Raw genomic sequence first — 20,572 nt, forward strand, 5'->3', positions numbered from 1 at the left:
ATGAGAACAGATTGCTAGTGATTAGCTTTGAGATGGTTTGTTTGACGCTTTTGTTCTGGACGCATCAAGATCGCTTCGCTGGAGTAAGGCGAGACTTTGAATGGCTGGTAAGTACAGCAATTATTAATTTCACATTATGTCCTGCTGACATACGTAGTTGATGGCCTTTGCGGCACCAGGAGGAGGCATCCTCTGCCTCGAACTGCTCCGCCCAACATTCCGCGGCACCCACCCCGACTGTCCCAAACTCAGCCGCTCGGCAATAATACAAAAGCTCAGTCTTCTCATCGGTTTCCTCGACTGGGTTCGACCGCCGGCTCCCAACGCAGATCTATGCGCCGACTGCAAAGCTGTTTTGCAAGGTGTGCTGGACCATAACCTCAACGCCCCCATCGCAGGCGGTGGAGCGCTGGATACGCTGGATTGGGATATTCCAACGCAGTTGGACTTTAATTTTGATCTTTTGGATACGTTTGATTGGTTGAGGCCTGAAGTACTAAACATGCCTGCTTGAAGTTAGAAACGCTTGGATGGATGTGTTGGTTTGGTCGGGTTGTTCGAGATGAAGCCAGTGGCTGGTGTCGAGACTGACGGTTTGGAGATTTGGAGCCCAAGATGAGAGCATTTGCTTTTGTTGAGTCATTGATCCTTGGGGGTGAGAAGGTACGATGAAAAGAACTGGTTGTCGGATTTTGAAGTTTTCGAAACCCTTCTCATCTGGCGCGAAGAGGTTATCCTTCCACATGCGATACCATCGGCAAACGCCCTTGTATCCATCTGGTGAACCGAAAGCCTTGAGGTGGGCCTCTTGAAGGTCCTGAGTGTACCACGATGCGATGGGAAGTCTGCGATTCTCTTGCACAAAGTCATGCATCTTCCCGAGAGGATGAAACCACTCCTCCCACGCCTCCCGATCACGACAGAACATCAAACTCATCGCAGCCTCGGCGTGTTTCTCGAGAATAGTCTGGGAATCGAGTTCTGCTAGCCATGGTATATATCCGAGCATCTCGTAGCCCAGCATTTGCTTGGTCATGTGGTTGATCAAGTCGACATCAAAGGGCGTTCCAAGCGGCGGTGGTCCAACGGCGATAAAAACGAGTGATTCCCATCGCGATGGATGATACGCTGCTATTCGCGATAGTAATGTTGCGCCAAAGTCGTGACCTACTCCAACAACGGTCTTTAATTCGAGATGGTCCAAAAGCTCAATGACTTCGTCGCTCATGGGCTTGAGGCGATACTGGGCGACATGGTCGGGTTTGCTGGTCTCGCCATAGCCGAGCATGTCAAGCGCAACAACTCCATACCCCTGGGAAGAGAAATGGCGAATTTGATGGAGCCAGTCGTTGAGGGTGGATGGGAAGCCGTGGAGGAAGAGGAGGGTTGTGGTGCGGGATGTGGGTTTGATGGAGATGAAGGAGTACGTGTTGCCGCTGTGGGCTGTGAATGTATTACGTAGAGGTAAGTTGGGTGTCATTTTGAGATGATGATTAAAGATAATTTGTGATTATTTTGAGGTCAAATGAAGCAATCGCGAGGTGGAATTGTCAGTTGGATTTATATCGTCATGCGGAAAGTTATCGGGGACTTGTTGTTGATCTACAATTCACTGGTGCGAGAGCCTCATCACCATTTCCAGCCCATCAAAATTAATAAATACGTACTTTCTTCCAAGACTTCTTTGAATATTAAAAGTCGCCATATCATCATCATACTCATATACTTTCTCAATATCACAGAATAAAATATTCATTTTGCTAACGGCTTTGAGCACACAAGTTGAGTAGCATCGCTGGTCTGTCGGCAGTTAGGTTGCGCATGTAAATAAATATCCGACGAGATCAGTGGATGATATCTTTGACCAACCACTGTGTTCAACCATCAAATAAACCATGAACAGCTGAAATAGAATCTTTCGTGAGCCCAGGCCTTCTGCAAAAGTCAATAGGTGCCGTATTCGTTCATGCGGCCCACAAAAGCAGGACTCTGTAACATATTCACGCAGATGATGCTCGTTTATAAAAAGCCGCCACCCACCCTGAAGCAGAGTGACGTCGTGGCATGTCGCTGTGTATCACGTTGACGGCAGCGAGTCAAGGGGTTTGTGTCTACCATACGCGTAACTGAGCGGTTGATTGATGTGGAACTAAGTCTAGGATAGTTATAGGATCAATATTTACCAGGGAGTCTATAGAGTACTGTGTCTGTCTATCAATATTACATTGGATGTGTCTCAGCTCAGTCAATGGCTTGAAAGCGTCATTCTCACCTCACTCTTACTCACTGCAACTACCCTAGAACCAGGGACTCTGTCAAGTCAAGGCACAGAGAGATAAGATAAGACCAGAATGGCAACGTGGGGGGCCCTCGAGACCCTTTGGCCCACCTCGTGGCCCAGAGTTAATCTTGACACGTTATTTCTTGCGCACGGGATTGGACGCCAGAAACCGGATCTAATCTAACCTCGCATCAGGACAAGGGTTGAGAAAAGCTTAGCTTGCCTTGAACAGTCTGCACACCCCCTTTTTCCTTTTTTTGTTTTGTATTTTTCCGGTACGGTACGAAAAAAGCAAGGAAGACGAAAAAAGGCCTCACCCGATTTCTTTAATTTCTGGGCCGACGCCATCCCCTTCCAACGGCGCAGCAAAAGAAAGCAAGACTTGAATCCATGTGGAGTTTTAGTCTGGAATAGCTTTATGCGGAGAGCTGCTTTTAGATGCCAAGATTGGATATGGAGGGGGACCATTGATCAAGTGTAGAGTACTACTCTGAAGGTTGAATAGACAGAGAACTTTGGTTCAATGGTTCGATTCATGGCATGTTCCATCCTTTTAGTTGGCTATTTACCTTACCGCCTAGGCCAAAAGTCAATAGTCCAGCCAAGTTGGCAATCTTAGATCACGTCAAGCGCCCCCTTTTAATGTCGTTCCTGTTGGCGGTTGAAGTTTGTTAACCCACCACGTGCATGTTTGATGCGGTATGGACTATGGAACACAGACATGTTTTACACCTAATCTCGTCAACTGACGAATATTCCATTTATTCGAGAAGCCGGCCCCAAAAAGCGAAAACAACCCCTTTTGAGTTCTTTACGATATCTGGGAACGAAGCGAAACGACCCGGGTACGGATAACAATATCAATACCTGGTCCGATGGAGGATACATCAAAATTACGCGTACCTTTTGGCGACCGGGAACCTCGCCGGTATTTTGTGTCTATTGGCCAGATTACAGCGGGCGCTTTGCTCTCTTCGCACTCGCAGCCCGCGGGCGGAGGCTAACTTAAAACCCCAGGCCTGAATTTCAGGGTCTTGTGGGTCACTTGCAACCCCCCCCCCCCCTGCTGCGCCTGGCCCTTCCCAGCGGAGGTGACCCCCTAGAAAAGAACCCCTGTGGAGCAACGAGACAGTGGACAAGGGGGCTGAGCTCGAGAAGGGGATTTTTCGTATCAACAGTCGCTAGAGAGGGGGGATGAGTGTCCGATTACGCGTTGGGTCTTTTATCCTGGTCATCGTACGTACAAAGAGTGGTACGCGTACGGAGACGGATACTGACTTTTCTCTGATTATCCGTATCTACCTATGTGGATGAATTCATGGAATGGTCAGCGCTACTCAGTACCTACGTAGGTAGGTATCTATGGGTATGGATGTCTATTATCATCGGCTCCATATCTCAAACAAATCTCTGCCAAACAATGCAGAGCAACCGTTACACACAGACAAGACAAGTCATAAAAAAATAAAAAATAAAAAAGACTCTACAGAGTCATGGGTCGCATTAAGCTACTTTTTCTAGAACTCAATCAAAGTTTTTCTCTTTTTTGGTAGACCAACTGTCCTTGCCTGCCACCGCCTGCCACTGTCACATGGCTAGCAGCTAGTCTACTAGAGGTAGGAGAACAAGGTCTCGGTCTAGATCAACACAGGACACGACCCAGACCCAGATTCTCTTGTTTCAAGCGTCAAAGTTACTCTCCACTAAAAGAGGCGACTTCTCCTTCTCCGCAGGCCCTTCGGTCAGGAACCAGTTTTAATATGTGGTCCATTCAACAGAGAAATCTTGGCTACAGACCGTCTCTTGGTTAGCGTAACAAGGGTCATGGACGATGCTCATTTCTCTGTATCTCTTCCCCTTTCCTGTTTACAATCTTTCGTGCCTCTATCCAGCAGATTTGACGTATGTTGCACAGTTATCTCGGACAAGGATTCTGTCTACTTTTGTAGACTGCAGACCAACAACATACCACCATCCAGACTAGGCAATGCCTCTGCAGTAGCACTCTAGATGATCCTTTGAGGGGCCTTGGCCCGTTCGTTCGCAGGGTCCCCAACTAAAAGCTAACCTTGGAAAGAGCTAATCGTTTGACGTGCCCCGGGTTGAAGAGTCGACTAGTAGTAGCTGGGTATGGATCACAAAACGGTATGTTGTACGAATCGACTGCGCCCATTCGTTGGCTTTGGTGGTACAGAAACGATGGACCGAACTTCTGGGGGCGTAGCTTGAGTAAGAGGCGAGAATACTATTACAGGTAATTATGGACATCATACACCCGTAGCATGTAGGTAGCTCGCTGTGCCCCTAATTGATTCACGACTATTTATCTCTTGTGCTGCCTCGGCTGTTTTGCTCTGTCGCTGCCCTTTTTCGCTTTCTGTTTGCTCTTCACTTTTCGCTCCTTCTCTTTTTCATCCTGCAGTCATTTGCAGCTCCTCCTTCTCTTGTAATCACCCGCGAAAGCTTCCCCCCACTACTCCAGCACCTGAAGCTTCTTGTCGCAGCCGACATTCCTTTCCAGCACACAACAATAAATACATACACGCTGCGAAACGATTACGATAATTCAAAATGAGTCGCGATAATATCTTGACCGCAGCGGCGGTTGAGCGAATGATCGCCGACGGTCAAACAATTGTTGTCTTTGAAGAGTCGATCCTCAAGCTCGATGGTTGGATGGAGAGACATCCTGGTGGTCGATTGGCTGTCCTGCACATGGTTGGCCGTGATGCGACAGACGAAATGAAAGCGTAAGTTTATACCCGAAAATGAAAGAGACGAAAAAGAAGAAGTGTTGTGGTCGAGGTCAAAGTCGAGGTTGAGGTTATACACACCAACGACACTACACCAAAAAGAGAAAACCACCATGATGCACATTTACAACACCCCATTGGACGCCCCCTGTCAGACGAGACGACCCGAAATGCATATGCATTGCAAGCGCGGGGTTGATCAAAGTCAAAGCGACATAAACTACCCTCCATTACATATCATCAGATTATTAATAACATTTTCCCCATATAGTTATCACTCCGAGTCGACACTACGAACAATGAAGGCCTATCGGATTGGCCGGAAGCAAGGCCCTTGGACGAACCGCACACCACCAATTAGAGGCGGCATCTTTCGCAAAGACGCCCCCGAAGAGGTCGAATTGTCCGATTCAGCTTGTTCAGACACTGAAGAGAGTCTTGCCAACAGCAGCATTCTTGACGATGCTGCCAGTTCTGCTTCTTCCGCCACCGACGATGTCGTAGTCGGCGGAGGAGATGATATCCTCAAGACTGAGGGCCTCAGACACCGATCCGCCACCATCAAGAGCGAGCCCAACAACAAGCGATCCGCCATTCTCAGGGTCGCAAACGCTGGTGTTGCTCGTGAGATCCAGACTGACCTCGAAAACTACCCCCCGCCTGAGGATACCAAGGTGCAAACCGACATTAGACGCAAGTACCAGCTTCTTCACGACAGGATCCGAGATGAGGGCTTGTACCAGTGTCCTTATATCGAGTACGGAAAGGAGTTGGCTCGCTACACCACCTTGTTCGCTCTGTTTGGTACTTTGTTCTACAACCAGTGGTACATCACTTCTGCCATCTTCCTAGGACTGTTCTGGGTATGTAATTTGTCTTTGTTATTCTCAGGAAAAGAAACTAATACATCTACAGCATCAAATCATGTTTTCAGCGCACGATGCTGGCCATCTTGCCATCACCTCCAACTTTGTTACTGACACCTTGATTGGCATGTTCATTGCCGACTTCTGCTGTGGTCTCTCCATCGGTTGGTGGAAGAGCAGCCACAACGTTCACCATCTGGTCACAAACGCACCTGAGCACGATCCCGATATTCAGAACGTACCTCTCTTCGCCACATGCCCTTCATTCTTCAAGTCTCTCCACTCGACTTACTACGATTTCACCTTTATCTGGGACGCCGCCGCCGATTTCCTCGTCCCCTTCCAGAAGTACACTTACTACCCCGTTATGGGCATTGCGCGATTCAACCTGTACCTTCTCTCGTGGCTCCATGTTTTGTCCAAGAAGTCTTCTCAGCTTGGAAAGAGCCGCGCTTGGTGGATTCGACCTACCGAGATTACTTTCATGTGCTGCTACTGGTTCCTCTTCGGCTACTGTCTTCTCTGGCGCGGTCTTCCCGACTGGACTACCCGTGTTATCTTTGTGCTCGTCTCGCATATCATCACCATGCCTCTCCACGTCCAGATCACCCTTTCTCACTGGGGAATGTCCACTGTCGACCTTGGCGAGACCGAATCCTTTGCTCAACGCCAGCTCCGAACCACCATGGATGTCGACTGCCCTGCATGGATGGACTTTGTTCACGGAGGTCTTCAGTTCCAGGCTGTCCACCATCTCTTCCCCCGTGTGCCGCGCCACAACCTTCGCAAGGCTCAGCAAATGATCCGCGAGTTCTGTGCCGACACTGGTGTTCCTTACTCCATCCTTAACTTCACCGACGGTAACCGCAAGGTTCTCGGTCGTCTTCAGGATGTGAGCGACCAGCTTGATATTATGATCAAGTGCCAGCAACACATGGCTCGAACTGGAGAGAGTGGTCTTCACTAGATGCGTTGATAACATTTTTCACTTTTGCGATTCTTAGACTAGACAAGCATACTAGAGCGAGTGCGATTTCCTTTATATGACAGTGAATAAAAGCAATAGAATTCTGTCTACTAGACTTTGTTCCTATCCTCCTGTGTGTGACCTAAACTCCCGGTTCTGGTATCTTACAAAATACATTTGCCAATACATCGCCCAGACTGATAATGGAAAACAAAAACGACCATGGTTGGCCCAGTACCGAGTCAAGGTAGAAAAACAACCATACGCCCTGATACCTAGTTAAGGTAGAAAAGTTCTGTCTGTTGTCATATGTTAGACAGCGAGCGTAGAACATATGCCAGAGAAAGAGTACTTACGTCGACCTACCGCCGCCACGAGACAGGAACCCAGCGATCCACACAGCACATAATGTGCACCTCGAGTTGTTTCACGGGGTCAAGCACGCGTCTATCAGCGCCGGCCAGAAGAAGCAAGACGCACATGGCTCTCGCTTTGACGACGTTCCTGCGGCTCTCACGCCCTCTTCTGTACGCATAGACTAGAGGGGGGGTTGTGACCTGTGTAGATCGTGCCTCAGCCGCTGTGTTATTGGGATTAGCCCCGTTGAGCAGCAAAAACTTGACGGTATCGACGCGTAGCCTGTATAGGGATTCCCTGAGTGGGCGCCAGCCACCCACAAGGTAGTAGCTTTCATCACTCCAGCGATGGGACCCGATGTCACGGGGGATATGGACGTCGACCGGGGCGCCTGCTTCCAAGCAACGTGTGATCGTACCGACATTGCCGGTAGCACATGCGCACCCCATCGGGAACCACCCTTGACTCTGTGTTCTTTTATAAATTTCTTGAATCAAGGTTGTGTACATAGCTTTATTCGTGCGTGCAAGCCGGGTAGCGGTTTGAAAGGACATTACTTGGATGATCTTGAGCAAGAGCTCAGCAGGTAGACCTTCCAGTGTGGCGGTGGTCGTGGTAATAGATGATGAGTTCATCGTGACTCTGGTGCTTTGTTATGGATGAGGTAAAAGGTGTCTTCGTTACTACGAGGAGGATAGAAAGGAAGGATGCTTTTGCTCGCAGGGAGGTCGTTGGATGAGGAGGTTATGGAGAAAGAAAGAAAAGGAAGAAAGCAGAGCCTCTATATCAGAGGAATATCTAGGCAAACACACAAGGTAGATATCTCGAGAATGAATGCAATGCAAGTGTCTGGCAGTGGCAGAATGTTGATGCAGTCGATGCACTGGGAAATTATTGGCCAGTTGGTGTTAGCGTTATGCAAGAGCAAACGGAGTTTGATGAGCAGAGAGATTCTGGTACGGTTACTGCTTTCGAGTTCAGTTGAGTTGTTTTGGTAAGGAGTTGGTTGACGTTGGAGAGATTGACACTCCGGGGCAGCTGGTGGCTTTTATACGATAGACGAAGATGCATCGATGTGGAATACATGGTATTGTTCATTTGAGTATATTTATGGGTATTTTGGACAATAGATTAGAACTATGGCATGATATTCTGTTCTATTTGAAGAGTATTTATGTGGAAGAATAGGTACGGACGTGCAGACGTATGGATGAGAATGTGTACAGAGAATGTGTAAAGAGAATGTGTAAAGAGAATGACTGAAAGCGAATATGGTGGATAATAATGCGGCCTTGATCATCTAAACAATCCCCCGTTCAGCAAGATAATGGAATAAAACCATCTGAATTCACTTCTACCGTTGTATAAATGCAAAGGCACCAAAGTCTAGGCACATTTGGAAAGATAAGGGCTCAGATGATGGCTCGGAACTGGCGATGTAGTCTCGGAGTGCTCGACACCTGAATAAAGGGACCAAATTGACAAGTTGCAAAACATATCACAATGCAAGACATGGAGATTGAAGGAGATAATTACTTGAAAATGAATAAAATTATTGCTATGGCATAGATAACTTGGAAACGTAGCGCTAAAAGACACAAAACCACCGCGAAGCACTCTAGCAAACTGGATGAAGACGACAACACTGCAAACCATATTGTATCCAATCCAGATGTTCTCTATCAAGTACCAAATAAAGCGACTTCTCATCAGCACCCGCATCACGAAGCAGTTGAATGATCATCCTTCCCGCCCACCACCACTCCTCACGACCCGGCATCACGAATCCCATCTCATGCCACTTCTTCGGAATACGCCACTCAGGTAGCCCAGGCATGAGCACCGACTGAACCGCCAACTGTAGGGGAGAGTCAAAAACCATGGGCATTTCCGCATCGTAATCACCTACATAGTTCGGATCTGCGCCGCGCGCAAGAAGCCACTGCACAACATTGACCTGGTAGAACTGGATAGCCGTGTAGAGAGGTCTATTGAAGCGCTCTTGGGCACGGTGGTCGATGCTGTGGGTTTCGGCTTGGAAGATGCGTTCGAGGGTGAGGATGTTGCCGTCGCGGCAGGCTTCGTAGATGTGTGCGCCGGCGAGGGATGGAGATTTGGAGGCTTGTTTGTAGATTTCGGTGATGAGGGTGTTGTAGAGGGGGATGCAGGTGCGGGCGAGACTGATCTTGGATTGGAATGTTTCTGTGAGGTCTAGGATGGCGAAGAGAATCTCTGGGGGCATGGTGAGGAGTTTTGGGAGAGGCGTGGTGGATTGTGTGAACGATTCCATTGTGGAGTAGGTTTCTTTTTTGGCGTAAATCGAATTAATAACTATTGTGTGATTATTTACGATACACTGGGAAGAGAGCTCTTTTTAATCTTCTGGTTCATAGAGTGGTGTTGCTATCTTCGGCTGTTCTGGCCATCTTGTTCAGAACATGCACCTTGGGAAACTTCTGTTCAGCCGAGCTGTTCGAGCTATCTGAATACAAGCCTTTGTATTCTCGAGAACATCGGCCTTTAACAAAGGGAACTACAATGGCTCAAGCCCCGAACAATGCGCCATCATCAATTTGCTTTGGGGGCACAAAGGAAGGCATGGGAACATGAATGACGGAACTGGCCAACATCTGACGACGGGTTGGACCATCACGAGAGAATACATCATCATTGCCGATTTATCGAAAAGTAACCACCAGCCAATTGGAGGCCTCGAGTCGACATGTCATCTCTAAACGCCCTCGAAGCCAGGCAATAATATTCCATAGCAGAGTAGCCCACAAACCAGCACAGTCGCCCTTTTCCTTACAGAGATCATTATACAGATTATATATACAGATTAATCATACCATCACCGACCAAAAGGAGCAAGAAACAGCTCGAAATATTAGCTCTCTAGCTTTGACATCTTGGCACTATTCTGGCAGTCTTCTGTCAGTCTGATATCCTTGCACTGTCGCAGGAAAGCCCTTCGTCAGCTGCCACAGCAGATGAATAGCCTGATGGAAAACCCTCCGCGAATATGCATCTGTTCACTCTCACAATACTTCGAAAACTAATTCAGAAAGCAGGCGCGATTGAGCTATTGACTATACACCAAAGTGAACGAAAGGAATCCAGTAGAGCGGCTCCGTGCCATCATCATCATCATCATCATCGTCGCAGGCTATAATGTCTCTCCTGCCGTTTCTTCGAATCTCTGGGGATCTTTGCTTCTTCCCTCTGGCTACACCTCCGCGACTCCCACCATTAGTGAATTTTCTCGACCATTCATCCCGAAGACGACGCGCTGCCGCATGTAACCCACGGCTAACAGCTTCGTCCGTGATCCCTTGATGCTTGAGATTCTCATAGAGTACCCTTGCCATCTCGACACAAGACTCATCATTAACTTCCCACAATGTACCTATCACGTGTCGGAATCCCGCGAGTTGACATGCACTGATCAAGTGGATGCCTTCGTCTGAGAACCTATCATTGTCCATACGACCTGTCCCGCAGGCTGACAGGTATGCGAGGAATGGTGCATTGTCGTGCAGTTTCGTATTAAATAGCGAAGTAACTGTGAATGGATCACTTCTCGAGTCGTTGAGCAACAGCCTGCTGTTTAAAGGATCTTTGTCATCGCTTTGGCCATGGCCTGCGAAGTGGAAGATAGTGCAGTCGCGTAAATGAGGGATGATGTCCCGTTTTTGCTGTCCAGGCTGCAGTGGACGAAGGGACATTGATCTGCAAATATTGCTCACTAGAGAAACCTCCTTTGAAGCGAAAGGTAGCGCTGAGCTGCAACCTTTTGTGGTTTCCATCGCGACGAGAAGAGCATAAGGAGATTTGTGTACTGCAATCCTCCTTCTTCGGCTTTGGATGATGGATTTTATAGAGGAGCTGTAAGATGATACAGTCCTGTCAAGAACCGTTTCAGAGGTCCCAGGGTAATAGTCACCAGCGGCATGGATCGCAAACCTGCTGAGACTACCAGTCGGTATCCACCATAGATGAGGCCATTTACCGTCTTTTGGTATAGCTTTGTAGCCGAGATAGTCCAATACCGGTTTCGCTGTGGTTTCCCACAGCCAGCGGAGGACTTTGGGCGATCCAAGAGCCTTAGATGGCTTCCTGCTCAAGCCGCTCGAAGCTGGGTTTGTCAAAGGTCCATCCCATCCCATATTGGATACGAAAGCCTCCCAGATGTCATAATTGCTGTTGGATACAGGCCCTTGTGGCAAAGGACCGGAAGGCTGAGCAGAAGGTAGGCTGGGTTCAGCCATATAAGCGTCTTCCACGGCCGACAGTGTAAGTTTGGGTAGAGGTAATAGATGAAGTCGGTCAGGCTTGACGATGATCGCGTCGCATCGGTATTGGCTCACGTTGATAACAACTATGGGGCCTTTTTGAGCCGCTGCCCTCATTGCTGTTTCTGAGGGTGGTAGAAGATAGTCTTCAAAGCCAGGCTTCTTGCGGATTTTGGTGAGTAAGTCGTCCAACATCTTGTCAGCTTTCTTCCGAAGAATTGACTCGGCCTCCCAGGTTTCCTTAGGATCTTCCAGGGAATCGTTGGCCTGTAGAGGAAAGTCGAGTGCGCCCCGAACCCTGTCTAGTTCCTCTGCATACTGCGGATGCTGAGCTTTTAAGCTCGCGCGATCAGTCCTCATCTCCTCCATTGACTGAGAAAGCAACCCTCTGCCACATTCAAGTATGGTCAAGACTACGTCAAGACCCTTTCCCGCATTTAGGGCCATGGCGGCAGCATCAGATGCTAATCCGGAAACCTTGCCCAACATGTGTAATTTGTCTGAATGTTGATGTGACCGGAATATGAGTTTTGGAAACAGGGAAACCGCACTGGTAACGACATTAAAGGCTAGGTTCCAGTCTTTGAGATCGGCGCAGTAGGGCAGAACATCGTCAGCTGCCTGGATCCGTCGAAGTGTTGGCGACTGTTCTGCGCGGAGAGCGGCGACGTGACATTTGATACACTCTTGGAGCCCGCTGTTTGTCTTAGCCAAGTGGTATTTGTGGCCCAGATGAGTCCCCAAATTCTTCAATCGACCAGCCAGTCTCGGGTGATGCTTGGGTGTTAAGGCCACGGCTTCCCGGCTTACTGATATAGCCTCCTCAAGATAGCCTTGAACCTTGGGGCCAGGACCTCCCCTCCAGTGCAAGTGACCCAAAGTAACACCGAGTTTATCCAGGAGTGTAGCACGTAACGGATTACGTTTGTCCATCCCCTTGAGAGCTCCACGTGTGCAGTCCATCGCCTCATCGAGATCCCGTTTGAGACCCTTTACATAGTACCTATCTATTAGAAGAGTTCCCAAGTTTGCCCAGAATAAAGGCAAGTCTGGATGGCCATCCTTGGTTGCATCGATTGAGTCCCTAGCGACTAAGACGCCTTCGACGAGATCGCGCTCAGACTTTTGTCTGAGCCATCTATCGTGAAGTTGGTAAGACAGGTTATGCACCATTCGGCCTCTGTCTGGATCTTTATCTGGTGATGTGTCGACGGCTATACGTAAAAGTCGGATACCCTCGTCAAGGTAGGCTGTTGCACCACTTGTCGAGTACTTTCTGTTGAGCTGTTTGGCAAGGCGAGCTAGGCGTGATGGTCGGTCTGGCGAGTGCTTAGGAATAGCGTCGGCAGCTTGCCTTGCTTTCTGGATTGTCTGTGTTATGGAGTCCATGTTTCTCGTTTTCTCGTTAACAATAAGAGGCAACAGTTCAGAACTTCTACTTGGATTGAATACGTTCTGATAGTGGGGATATCTCAGGTACAGGTTGCAAGGATTGGAGGTCTCATGTAAGTAAACGCCCGTTAATGATTACCTGAAACGAGCAAGCATTATAAACGCCGCGATAGAGCATCTTTTTAACCGCGCACTATAATACTATCCCTGTAACAATTGACACTGTCATAAATTAACCATTTTGTCTTGCTTGTTGTATAATAATAGCAATACTAAAGCTTACGCTGTGACAGTTCTTGCCGAACCTTGCGTACAAAGTGGACTTGGACGAATGCGACCTGATTCACCATGAGAGTTTCTGTCAGGGTCCTTCTGAAGATCTATAATTATCTCGTTGGGCGGTAACTAAGTTCTGGTCTCTGTAATTTTTACTCTGTCAATGTGATTGAGCACTATGATCCTTGTAAGTCTGTAAGCGCCAGAGACCCAACATCTGGCTTATTAGTACTAGGGACAGACTTGAGTTTATTGCACAAGTTCAAACAAGCGACATGTTAAGAAACTATTACCTACGCCTATGTGTAATTGATTCAATATATCCAGGGGAATGGTATCAAACGAAGACATGATAGAGAAGCTGATTAGTTCCCTCACTGGTCGAAGATTCTGAGCTTGGCTGGAAGATGACTAAAAGCATTATTGCATAATACTGCAAGCATGAGAATGGCACACAATACTCGATGGAAAGTAACCGATTCTAAAGTATCGACATCGAGGTACGCACTGGAAAATTGAAGGCCATCCACCCCGGGGCTTCCTTGATGGTTGTTCGATGTTCATCAACTACCGGCTTTTTCGGCGAACCCCCAATCTTAGGAAGCTCCAACATGTCAAAAGACGTGGGGTGAGATGTCACAATCACCTTCAAAATATCCTCGCACTGCCTTGAACCCATCGCCCTCATTTCCTTGGGCACCATAGTCCTCATCTTTTTACTGAACTTTCCTGTGAATTGGTCCTCGAATGTCTGCGGGGGAAGCACTGCAGTCCCGTAGAACACGTTTTCTACTTGCCAGAAAGGGCCAAGGTTGAATATGTGTAGGTATAGTTCTTCGGGACATTTGTTTTGCACAATTAGCTCGAACATATACTTGTTGCGGGTATCTTCTTCGACGTCAACGATGTTGTCTGGCGTGAAGATGTCGTCAGCTCGGGTTTTTATGCTGACCTCAAATAAGGATCGAAACCTGGCGGGTACAGAATCATTTTTGAGCGTCTTTACAAATTCGTATCGCACTATGTGTTGGAATAGAGCAGCAACGTCTTCTGGACCAACAACGCCTCACTGCAATACTGGAATATTATTGAGTTGCTGACCGTGCTTGTTGTATATTTTGCACTCATCACCAATAACCTGCAGATTAAGCCAAGCAGGGTGCCCTTCTGAAGCACGGTATACCGCAAGTGAATAACTTTGAAAAGCTGCAATCTACTCTTCAGGTTTGGGAACCTCGTCACTCAGAGTTATGGGGAAATCATGGAAGCACTGCCTGGACTGAGGCTCAGCAACGCACTTAGTCTCGGTTATCTTCCCCCCATACGTAAGACCCAGCACAGATGTGAGAGGTCCGAGGTTGCTGATTCTAGCAGCTATCACATTATTGTGTAGTGCGGCGCTTCCATCGACTACCCCAGAGGGATACAGAATGAAGTCATCCCCTCCTCTGAATCCATGCGCTTGTCCAGCTTCTAGAGTAAAAGTTTCTTGTCTACTCTTGTAGGCTGGTATGACAGAACGTGTAGTTGCGAGGGTGTGCGGTCCGAAGAACTCTTGATTCTTATTTCCGTACAAGGCCGGAGTCTGATCCAGTTTGTTTGCCTTGAAACTTGGCGAAATACGATAGAAGACGTCCCGATGTCTTTTGTTCATTCCAAAGTCCCTAAGACTTCGCGCCAGGAAGAAGGATAAAGCGCCGTGTTCGACTCCGCCTAGTATTACCTCTGTAGCTTCTTCATGAGGACCACAGGCTGCGAGAATAGCATAGCCATTTGGATCAATCAGCCAGCTAGGTTGCATAGATAAATCTCTACAGCTGGAAGAGGCTTGTGCAATAGTCTCGGTGGGCTCATCATGGTCCATGACAAATGTTGCAGCGTCGAAGGGAAGAAATCGAACGTTCTTGCGTTCCAGTCGATAGATACTCGCAGCAAAGCAGCAATCTAGTACAAGAGTGACGACTAAACCCTTTGTCACCATGGCATTGAGCAATATAGCCAACAACTGGCCACCAAGTGGCTGAGCCCTAGTCGCATCTCTGCTCAACAGACCAAGTGCCAGGTCTCCAGTTCCGTAATCAGAAAATTCGCCCATCGGCGATAACCTGACACCGTGCCCTGAGAAGTGCATATAGACACAGTGGCCAGGCTGTGCGGTTGCCGTAACTTCTCTGATGGCAGCTGTCACATTGCTGTAGGTTGGCCATAGGGTTGGATCTTCCTCTAGCCCAGGTTTATCAGGTAGTGAGATCGCAGTGGCAGTGAAGCATTTGATGTTGGTCGGAATAGTATGTTGCTATAGTAGTGACTTGATTTGTTGAACATCTCGAACACAGTCATTCAAGGGTCTGTCCGGGTAGGCATTTATTCCCACCAGGATCGCGTGATGTGTTGGTTGATTAGCCATAATGATAGATACAAAGTTTTGTGTAATTGTCTCACTGTAAATGTTGTTTCTGCCCCCGCGTAGTGAGGGAAAATTAAGCTTATGACAGGGATACTTGAACTGCTCATCCTCCGTAATCTCTCATCTTTCAGCCGCACAGCCTGATTCTGTCCAAATCACAAGACCTTGTCATCTTTTGCATTGCCCCCCTCAGCCAAGCCAGAAACTGTACTGCAGCCCAAAGTCCTGCATATCAGTTCATCCACATTAAAAAGCCCCACGCACCGATGATACCCTCCCCCCTCCTTCTGTACCCTAATTGGCTTCCAGTAAACCAACGTTTATCCTGGCATTATTCTGGTAGGGTCTTCCATTGCTGTAGCAGAGAGTGCATGTTCCACCTGAAGGTGCTGTTGCCACGAGAAAAGGTCCATCGCGAACACCGTTACTTTGGGTGTAATAGACGCTGTCTCCGACGTAAAAAGCAGGCACCTACGAGAAAGTTTAGTTAATCCACCCTGACGAAAACAAGTTGATCGAGTCTCATACGTTTGCATAAGTTCTCACATGCGGACGTTTTCCGCCAGAGATGAGTTCGGGTGTATCAAGGTTTCTATATCACATAATGTTAGACCAACCAACATATGTTGGTGCCAATCAATAAATAAACCACTTACTCTTCGCTGTTGGACATGTTGACTGTAAGTTACAATTGCAATAACCATCAACTACTGGAATACGGGTACATACATATATATAATGATTCGCCTTGAGACCGAACCCCCCGACGTGCTGTCAGATCATTGGCTGCGAAACGAAACGCCATGCTGCATATTGATAAATGCCTCGCCATATTTTCCGTCAGATTACAAGCACTCAATCCCACCATCTCGAATCCTTACGCCTATACCCTATTCAACGACGAAATGGCCGCACCTCCCACTCTGCCGGTGGTTGCCCCCTCAACTCATGCAGTGAAACCTCAGAGCAGAAAGAGTACGGAACTACCCCTACCCAGCGTTACTGCTTCTAACAACCTCTCAGTTGAGGATTTCAGGGAAGGGTACCCGAGGTTTACGTCGCTCATCTCGTCGCATGATCCATTCTTTTTGTTTCGACGGTTTGGCAGGCTGCGTGCTCGCCTTTTGTTGATAAAGCAAGATAAATTGGCTGTTTTGGATATAACATTTATGTGGCACGGCCAAGTGATTAATAGCAAGAGCCCAGTGTACACGTCCAAGTTGAAAGCTAGAGGACATCACTAAGGACCATAATGAGATATAAACAGTTTTAGCATTAGGAGGTATTAAGATTTTCTGTTTTGAAAGGAGACTCATACAAATTGCATTACCAGCAGTATTCAATTAAATGAAGATGTAATTAACCTATGTAATTGCGCACTTGGACGGATTTATTCCTTATGATAATCTTACAGTTATGGAATTATCTAGTATTCGCATTTGTTTATTTCACAGCCATGGTAACTTGTTTGTCACCCGGCACAATGAAGACAGTCCAGGTCCTATCCCTATTCCTCTAGAATTTCCAGTGTAGCTGGGGTGCACCGTACATATATCGTACTACCAACAAGACTAGCATAAGAAAGGATGCAAAGTCCAAATGTTTATTTCCAGGGAGGACCTAGGGCTTTCCGTTAGAATATATTGTAAAAAGATGGGACAGAAGACTCAGCTTGCAGAGACAGGTTTCTTAATCAAAAGCACATATGAAGAATGTTAAAATTATGCATAGGGCTAGTTTAAATAATGCTGAAACATAAACAATCTATATAATTTATATAAACACTGGCACCGTCGTAACAAAAGAGTTCTAGCTGTCCTAGTAAAGTCCACAGAAATATCAACAATAGAGGTCTCTACACAGACCGAAAAATAACAACATCTCCACCACATCAGCCACCGCAACTCTATTTCCCAACAATCTATATAACCATACAACTCACTACCTATGCTAGAGATAGTTAGCTAGCACTCTATCTGGCCGAATTCTCTCGTCGTCGTAGGTCCACCATAATATTATGGCTGGGCACGTGGGTTGCAAACCGATCGAAGACTTCCAACTTGTCCCCCTTGGTTACCGAGTCGACGTCGTATTTTCCAAAAATATATGCGAGGTTGTAATGGATCTCTGCATTTGCGAGGTTCTGCCCAAGGCAACTTCGTATGCCCTTCGAGAATGAGCACATGTTGGATTCCATAGCCTTACCGTTAACACCCAGCCATCGGTCGGGATTGAACATTGCAGCATCCTCACCCCATAACTCTTTGCTGAAATTCATAGTATACGCGGACATCCCAATGACGGTGCCCGCAGGAATAACTTGGCCGTCAACAACAAGAGGCTTGGCGTCGTGTGGAACCACCCGTGGAAGTCTGCCAGGCGCGGGTATGGCAAATCGTATGGCTTCGCGAACTGTAGCATTTAGATACTCGATCCTTTCCAACTCCACTAAGGACGGCAACTCCTCCACATTGATATTCGCCGCATCCAGAGCTTCGACGAGTTTTCTTTTGATGGAAGTATTCTGACTGATGTGGAAGATAGATGACGCTATTGTGTACGCTGTAGTATCTGATCCGGCTATGAGCAAGTCGCACGCTTCAGCTCCCATATCTTCCTCTCGAAGGTCTGACAGGCAGGAGAAAATAGTAGCATGGTCAGACTGTGGTGGGCTCCTTTTGTATTCGATTGCTGCCGCACGACACGCATCATATAGCGTCAGCATAGTGCGAGTCTCCGAATCTGCAGCCTTGGCGATGGAGTCGGGAATACTTGTGATGATCTTTCGGAAAATCGGCTGATACATGAACTTCCAGAGAACCTTGGAAAGAGAATCAAAGGACTGCAGGAAGTCACCGTGAAAATTCTGGTCGCTCTTCTCGAGTTGACCGAGTGGCTTCCCGGCACAGTAATGAGAGATGATGTCGACGGTGGTGCACCTTGCGGCATTGTAGATATTGTAAGGGCCAATCTGGCTGTCAATCCGTTTTCCTAGTTGTCCGATCTTTCCCTTGAGCAAATCCTCTAGCTTCTCAATAGCACGACGGGAAAAGAATGGATTCAGGCGTCGTCGTCGCTCTTTGTGGAGACTAGGAACGTGTTCGGCAAAAACGGTGTGCGGGACGTTGAAACCGCCATAGAATCCTTCGTGTTTAAGATAAGTTGCATTCTGATTATACACAGACTTGTAAAGCGTGACATCGTCGATATGTAACTCGTTGGGGCCAATCCTGATTGCTCTAGAGTCTTGCGTCTTGTGGTCAGCAGAGAGAATGCTTGAGGGAAAGCGTACACCAATACTTACTATATTTCTGATGCAACTTTTCGAAAACACGTTCAGGGCTACCCTCTTCAGATACTCGATGAAGCCACTTCTGTGATACGCAAGCTTCCTTGGGGCCGGGGAAACTGGCGAGGGGGTGCATATGAAGCTTGTAGGTTCTGTCAAAAGCCCAGTACAGGAGATACCCCGCGGTCGATATCACAAGAAAATAGCCCCAGAGACTATTTCGGCTGTGACTCTGGAATAAAGTCTCTGTTTGGGCTATAGCCCATACATATGTCTGATTCATCTTTGTTGCTTGGGAATGGTCCGAGTTAGAATAGAATGGAGGCAGACCAGTTGGAAATGAGTTATAGTCTAAGGTGAATTATCGAATGGTGCGCGGCCATCTCATCCTATAAATACAATCTTTGACAAGAAATATGATAGGCATTCATAATGCATTAGACGACCAGGAATCCACCAGGTGCCTGCCATGTAAAGCAGATGCTGAGGCTGATTCGGCAACATCTCGCTACAATACCGTACGGAAACCCCATTGGGAGGCTTCCGGAAGTGCCATCGGATGTGGTTCGGAAGTGTCACCGGATGTGACTCGGAAAGAGGGCGCAGGAAGTGTTGTTTGGAATTGCCTCTTGACTCATCGAAATCATACATGCACCGCCATCTAGGAGATCATTACGGTGTTCCCATCTGCTCCACTTGTAAAATTCGACCGGAGTCTCAAGCTGATCTCCGGAAGCCGGCTCCCAGATGCGGAGTAGACTCTTTACGGATCCCGGCTGGTAGTCTCGGCTGTTCGTTTCTGCTTTCGCCAGGACGGATGGTAATGGATTGGCAGTCAATACATTCCTGTAGTCACTGAATCATTTACTACTACTTCTATCCTACTTTTCTTAGACTAGAAATGCACCTCAATTGAACATCCGCACACTTCTTCACTTGCTCGCTTCTCAATGATGGGTCATGTCAAGGTTGTCATTTTTTGGCAGCGGCCTGGCAGTCTTGCTGCTCACCAACGGGCTTGCTAACAAAGGCGTTGTGATATACTGGTAGCCGCAGATGGCAGTGGGTCAAAGGTAAATTAAGTTTTACTTTTTTCTCTTAAACATATACTTAATGCTATGTACAGATTAATAGGCAAATTGGGGCGAGGAATCTCGTGGATATGAAAACTCATTTGGCATTTCTGGCGAAGGGGAGCGTCACTAAGCAGCGCCTTCGCCGACTGCTTGCCCCCTCGTCTTCAGAAGGGACCAATTCTTATCTTCAAAAATGGTACCCTCTATTCTATGCCCATAAGATAGCTGGTAATCTTGGTCGCTACAATTTTACCACTGATACCGCGCAGTTTACTTGCCCAACCAAGCCATGGAAGACACGGCCGATACCTTGCCCAAATTGCTCAAGTTTCAGAAGTTGGTGTCAGTTTCGCCTCTTACTGCCGGAGAGATACAAATCAGTTGCGGTGCATATGGAAAAAAGATGATTGACCGCTCTTTTGTTTGGGTCGCTAAAAGCGGTGGTACATCCCAACCTGTAAGTAGACATACGTCTACACAAGAGCGAGAAGCCAATTTGTATGACACTACTCAAGACGATTGATCTAGATGGAGTTCTAGTAAGAGTCTTGTCATTCTTCACAAGTTTGTTGCTCCTTGTGGTTACTATCATTAACAAGGCTGTCAAGAGATCTGA

General features: G+C 47.5%; 9 protein-coding genes across 9 annotated transcripts; 4 read left to right on the plus strand and 5 right to left on the minus strand.

Moving 5' to 3' along the window:
* Positions 1-32: 32 nt before the first annotated feature.
* On the plus strand, positions 33-514 carry FGSG_11997 (uncharacterized protein; the record flags this gene model as incomplete). The annotated part of the gene is made up of 2 exons (XM_011319246.1): positions 33-107; positions 158-514. The coding sequence occupies 2 exons, from the start codon at positions 33-35 to the stop codon at positions 512-514; spliced, it is 432 nt and encodes a 143-aa protein (XP_011317548.1).
* A 4,338-nt stretch (positions 515-4,852) lies between these two features.
* On the plus strand, positions 4,853-6,867 carry FGSG_01717 (uncharacterized protein; the record flags this gene model as incomplete). The annotated part of the gene is made up of 3 exons (XM_011319247.1): positions 4,853-5,031; positions 5,306-5,897; positions 5,950-6,867. 3 exons carry the CDS (start codon positions 4,853-4,855, stop codon positions 6,865-6,867), a joined length of 1,689 nt encoding a protein of 562 aa, XP_011317549.1.
* Positions 6,868-7,009: 142 nt separating this feature from the next.
* Positions 7,010-7,859, minus strand: FGSG_01718 (uncharacterized protein; the record flags this gene model as incomplete). The annotated part of the gene is made up of 2 exons (XM_011319248.1): positions 7,010-7,142; positions 7,234-7,859. 2 exons carry the CDS (start codon positions 7,857-7,859, stop codon positions 7,010-7,012), a joined length of 759 nt encoding a protein of 252 aa, XP_011317550.1.
* A 983-nt stretch (positions 7,860-8,842) lies between these two features.
* FGSG_01719 (uncharacterized protein) lies at positions 8,843-9,514 on the minus strand (the record flags this gene model as incomplete). Its single annotated transcript, XM_011319249.1, has 2 exons — positions 8,843-9,082; positions 9,134-9,514. The coding sequence occupies 2 exons, from the start codon at positions 9,512-9,514 to the stop codon at positions 8,843-8,845; spliced, it is 621 nt and encodes a 206-aa protein (XP_011317551.1).
* A 799-nt stretch (positions 9,515-10,313) lies between these two features.
* Positions 10,314-13,896, minus strand: FGSG_11998 (uncharacterized protein; the record flags this gene model as incomplete). The annotated part of the gene is made up of 5 exons (XM_011319250.1): positions 10,314-12,263; positions 12,327-12,654; positions 13,192-13,288; positions 13,563-13,584; positions 13,693-13,896. The coding sequence occupies 5 exons, from the start codon at positions 13,894-13,896 to the stop codon at positions 10,314-10,316; spliced, it is 2,601 nt and encodes an 866-aa protein (XP_011317552.1).
* A 501-nt stretch (positions 13,897-14,397) lies between these two features.
* On the minus strand, positions 14,398-16,264 carry FGSG_11999 (uncharacterized protein; the record flags this gene model as incomplete). Its single annotated transcript, XM_011319251.1, has 6 exons — positions 14,398-15,480; positions 15,627-15,737; positions 15,856-15,885; positions 15,910-16,062; positions 16,120-16,183; positions 16,248-16,264. The coding sequence occupies 6 exons, from the start codon at positions 16,262-16,264 to the stop codon at positions 14,398-14,400; spliced, it is 1,458 nt and encodes a 485-aa protein (XP_011317553.1).
* Positions 16,265-16,496: 232 nt separating this feature from the next.
* On the plus strand, positions 16,497-16,835 carry FGSG_12000 (uncharacterized protein; the record flags this gene model as incomplete). The annotated part of the gene is made up of 1 exon (XM_011319252.1): positions 16,497-16,835. The coding sequence occupies one exon, from the start codon at positions 16,497-16,499 to the stop codon at positions 16,833-16,835; it is 339 nt and encodes a 112-aa protein (XP_011317554.1).
* A 728-nt stretch (positions 16,836-17,563) lies between these two features.
* Positions 17,564-19,163, minus strand: FGSG_01722 (uncharacterized protein; the record flags this gene model as incomplete). The annotated part of the gene is made up of 2 exons (XM_011319253.1): positions 17,564-18,837; positions 18,896-19,163. The coding sequence occupies 2 exons, from the start codon at positions 19,161-19,163 to the stop codon at positions 17,564-17,566; spliced, it is 1,542 nt and encodes a 513-aa protein (XP_011317555.1).
* Positions 19,164-19,840: 677 nt separating this feature from the next.
* Positions 19,841-20,496, plus strand: FGSG_01723 (uncharacterized protein; the record flags this gene model as incomplete). The annotated part of the gene is made up of 4 exons (XM_011319254.1): positions 19,841-19,926; positions 20,015-20,184; positions 20,226-20,413; positions 20,485-20,496. The coding sequence occupies 4 exons, from the start codon at positions 19,841-19,843 to the stop codon at positions 20,494-20,496; spliced, it is 456 nt and encodes a 151-aa protein (XP_011317556.1).
* Between the last annotated feature and the right edge of the window lie 76 nt (positions 20,497-20,572).

This window comes from Fusarium graminearum, chromosome 1, assembly GCF_000240135.3.
Source record: "Fusarium graminearum PH-1 chromosome 1, whole genome shotgun sequence".
In the NCBI taxonomy this organism is placed as follows: domain Eukaryota; kingdom Fungi; phylum Ascomycota; class Sordariomycetes; order Hypocreales; family Nectriaceae; genus Fusarium; species Fusarium graminearum.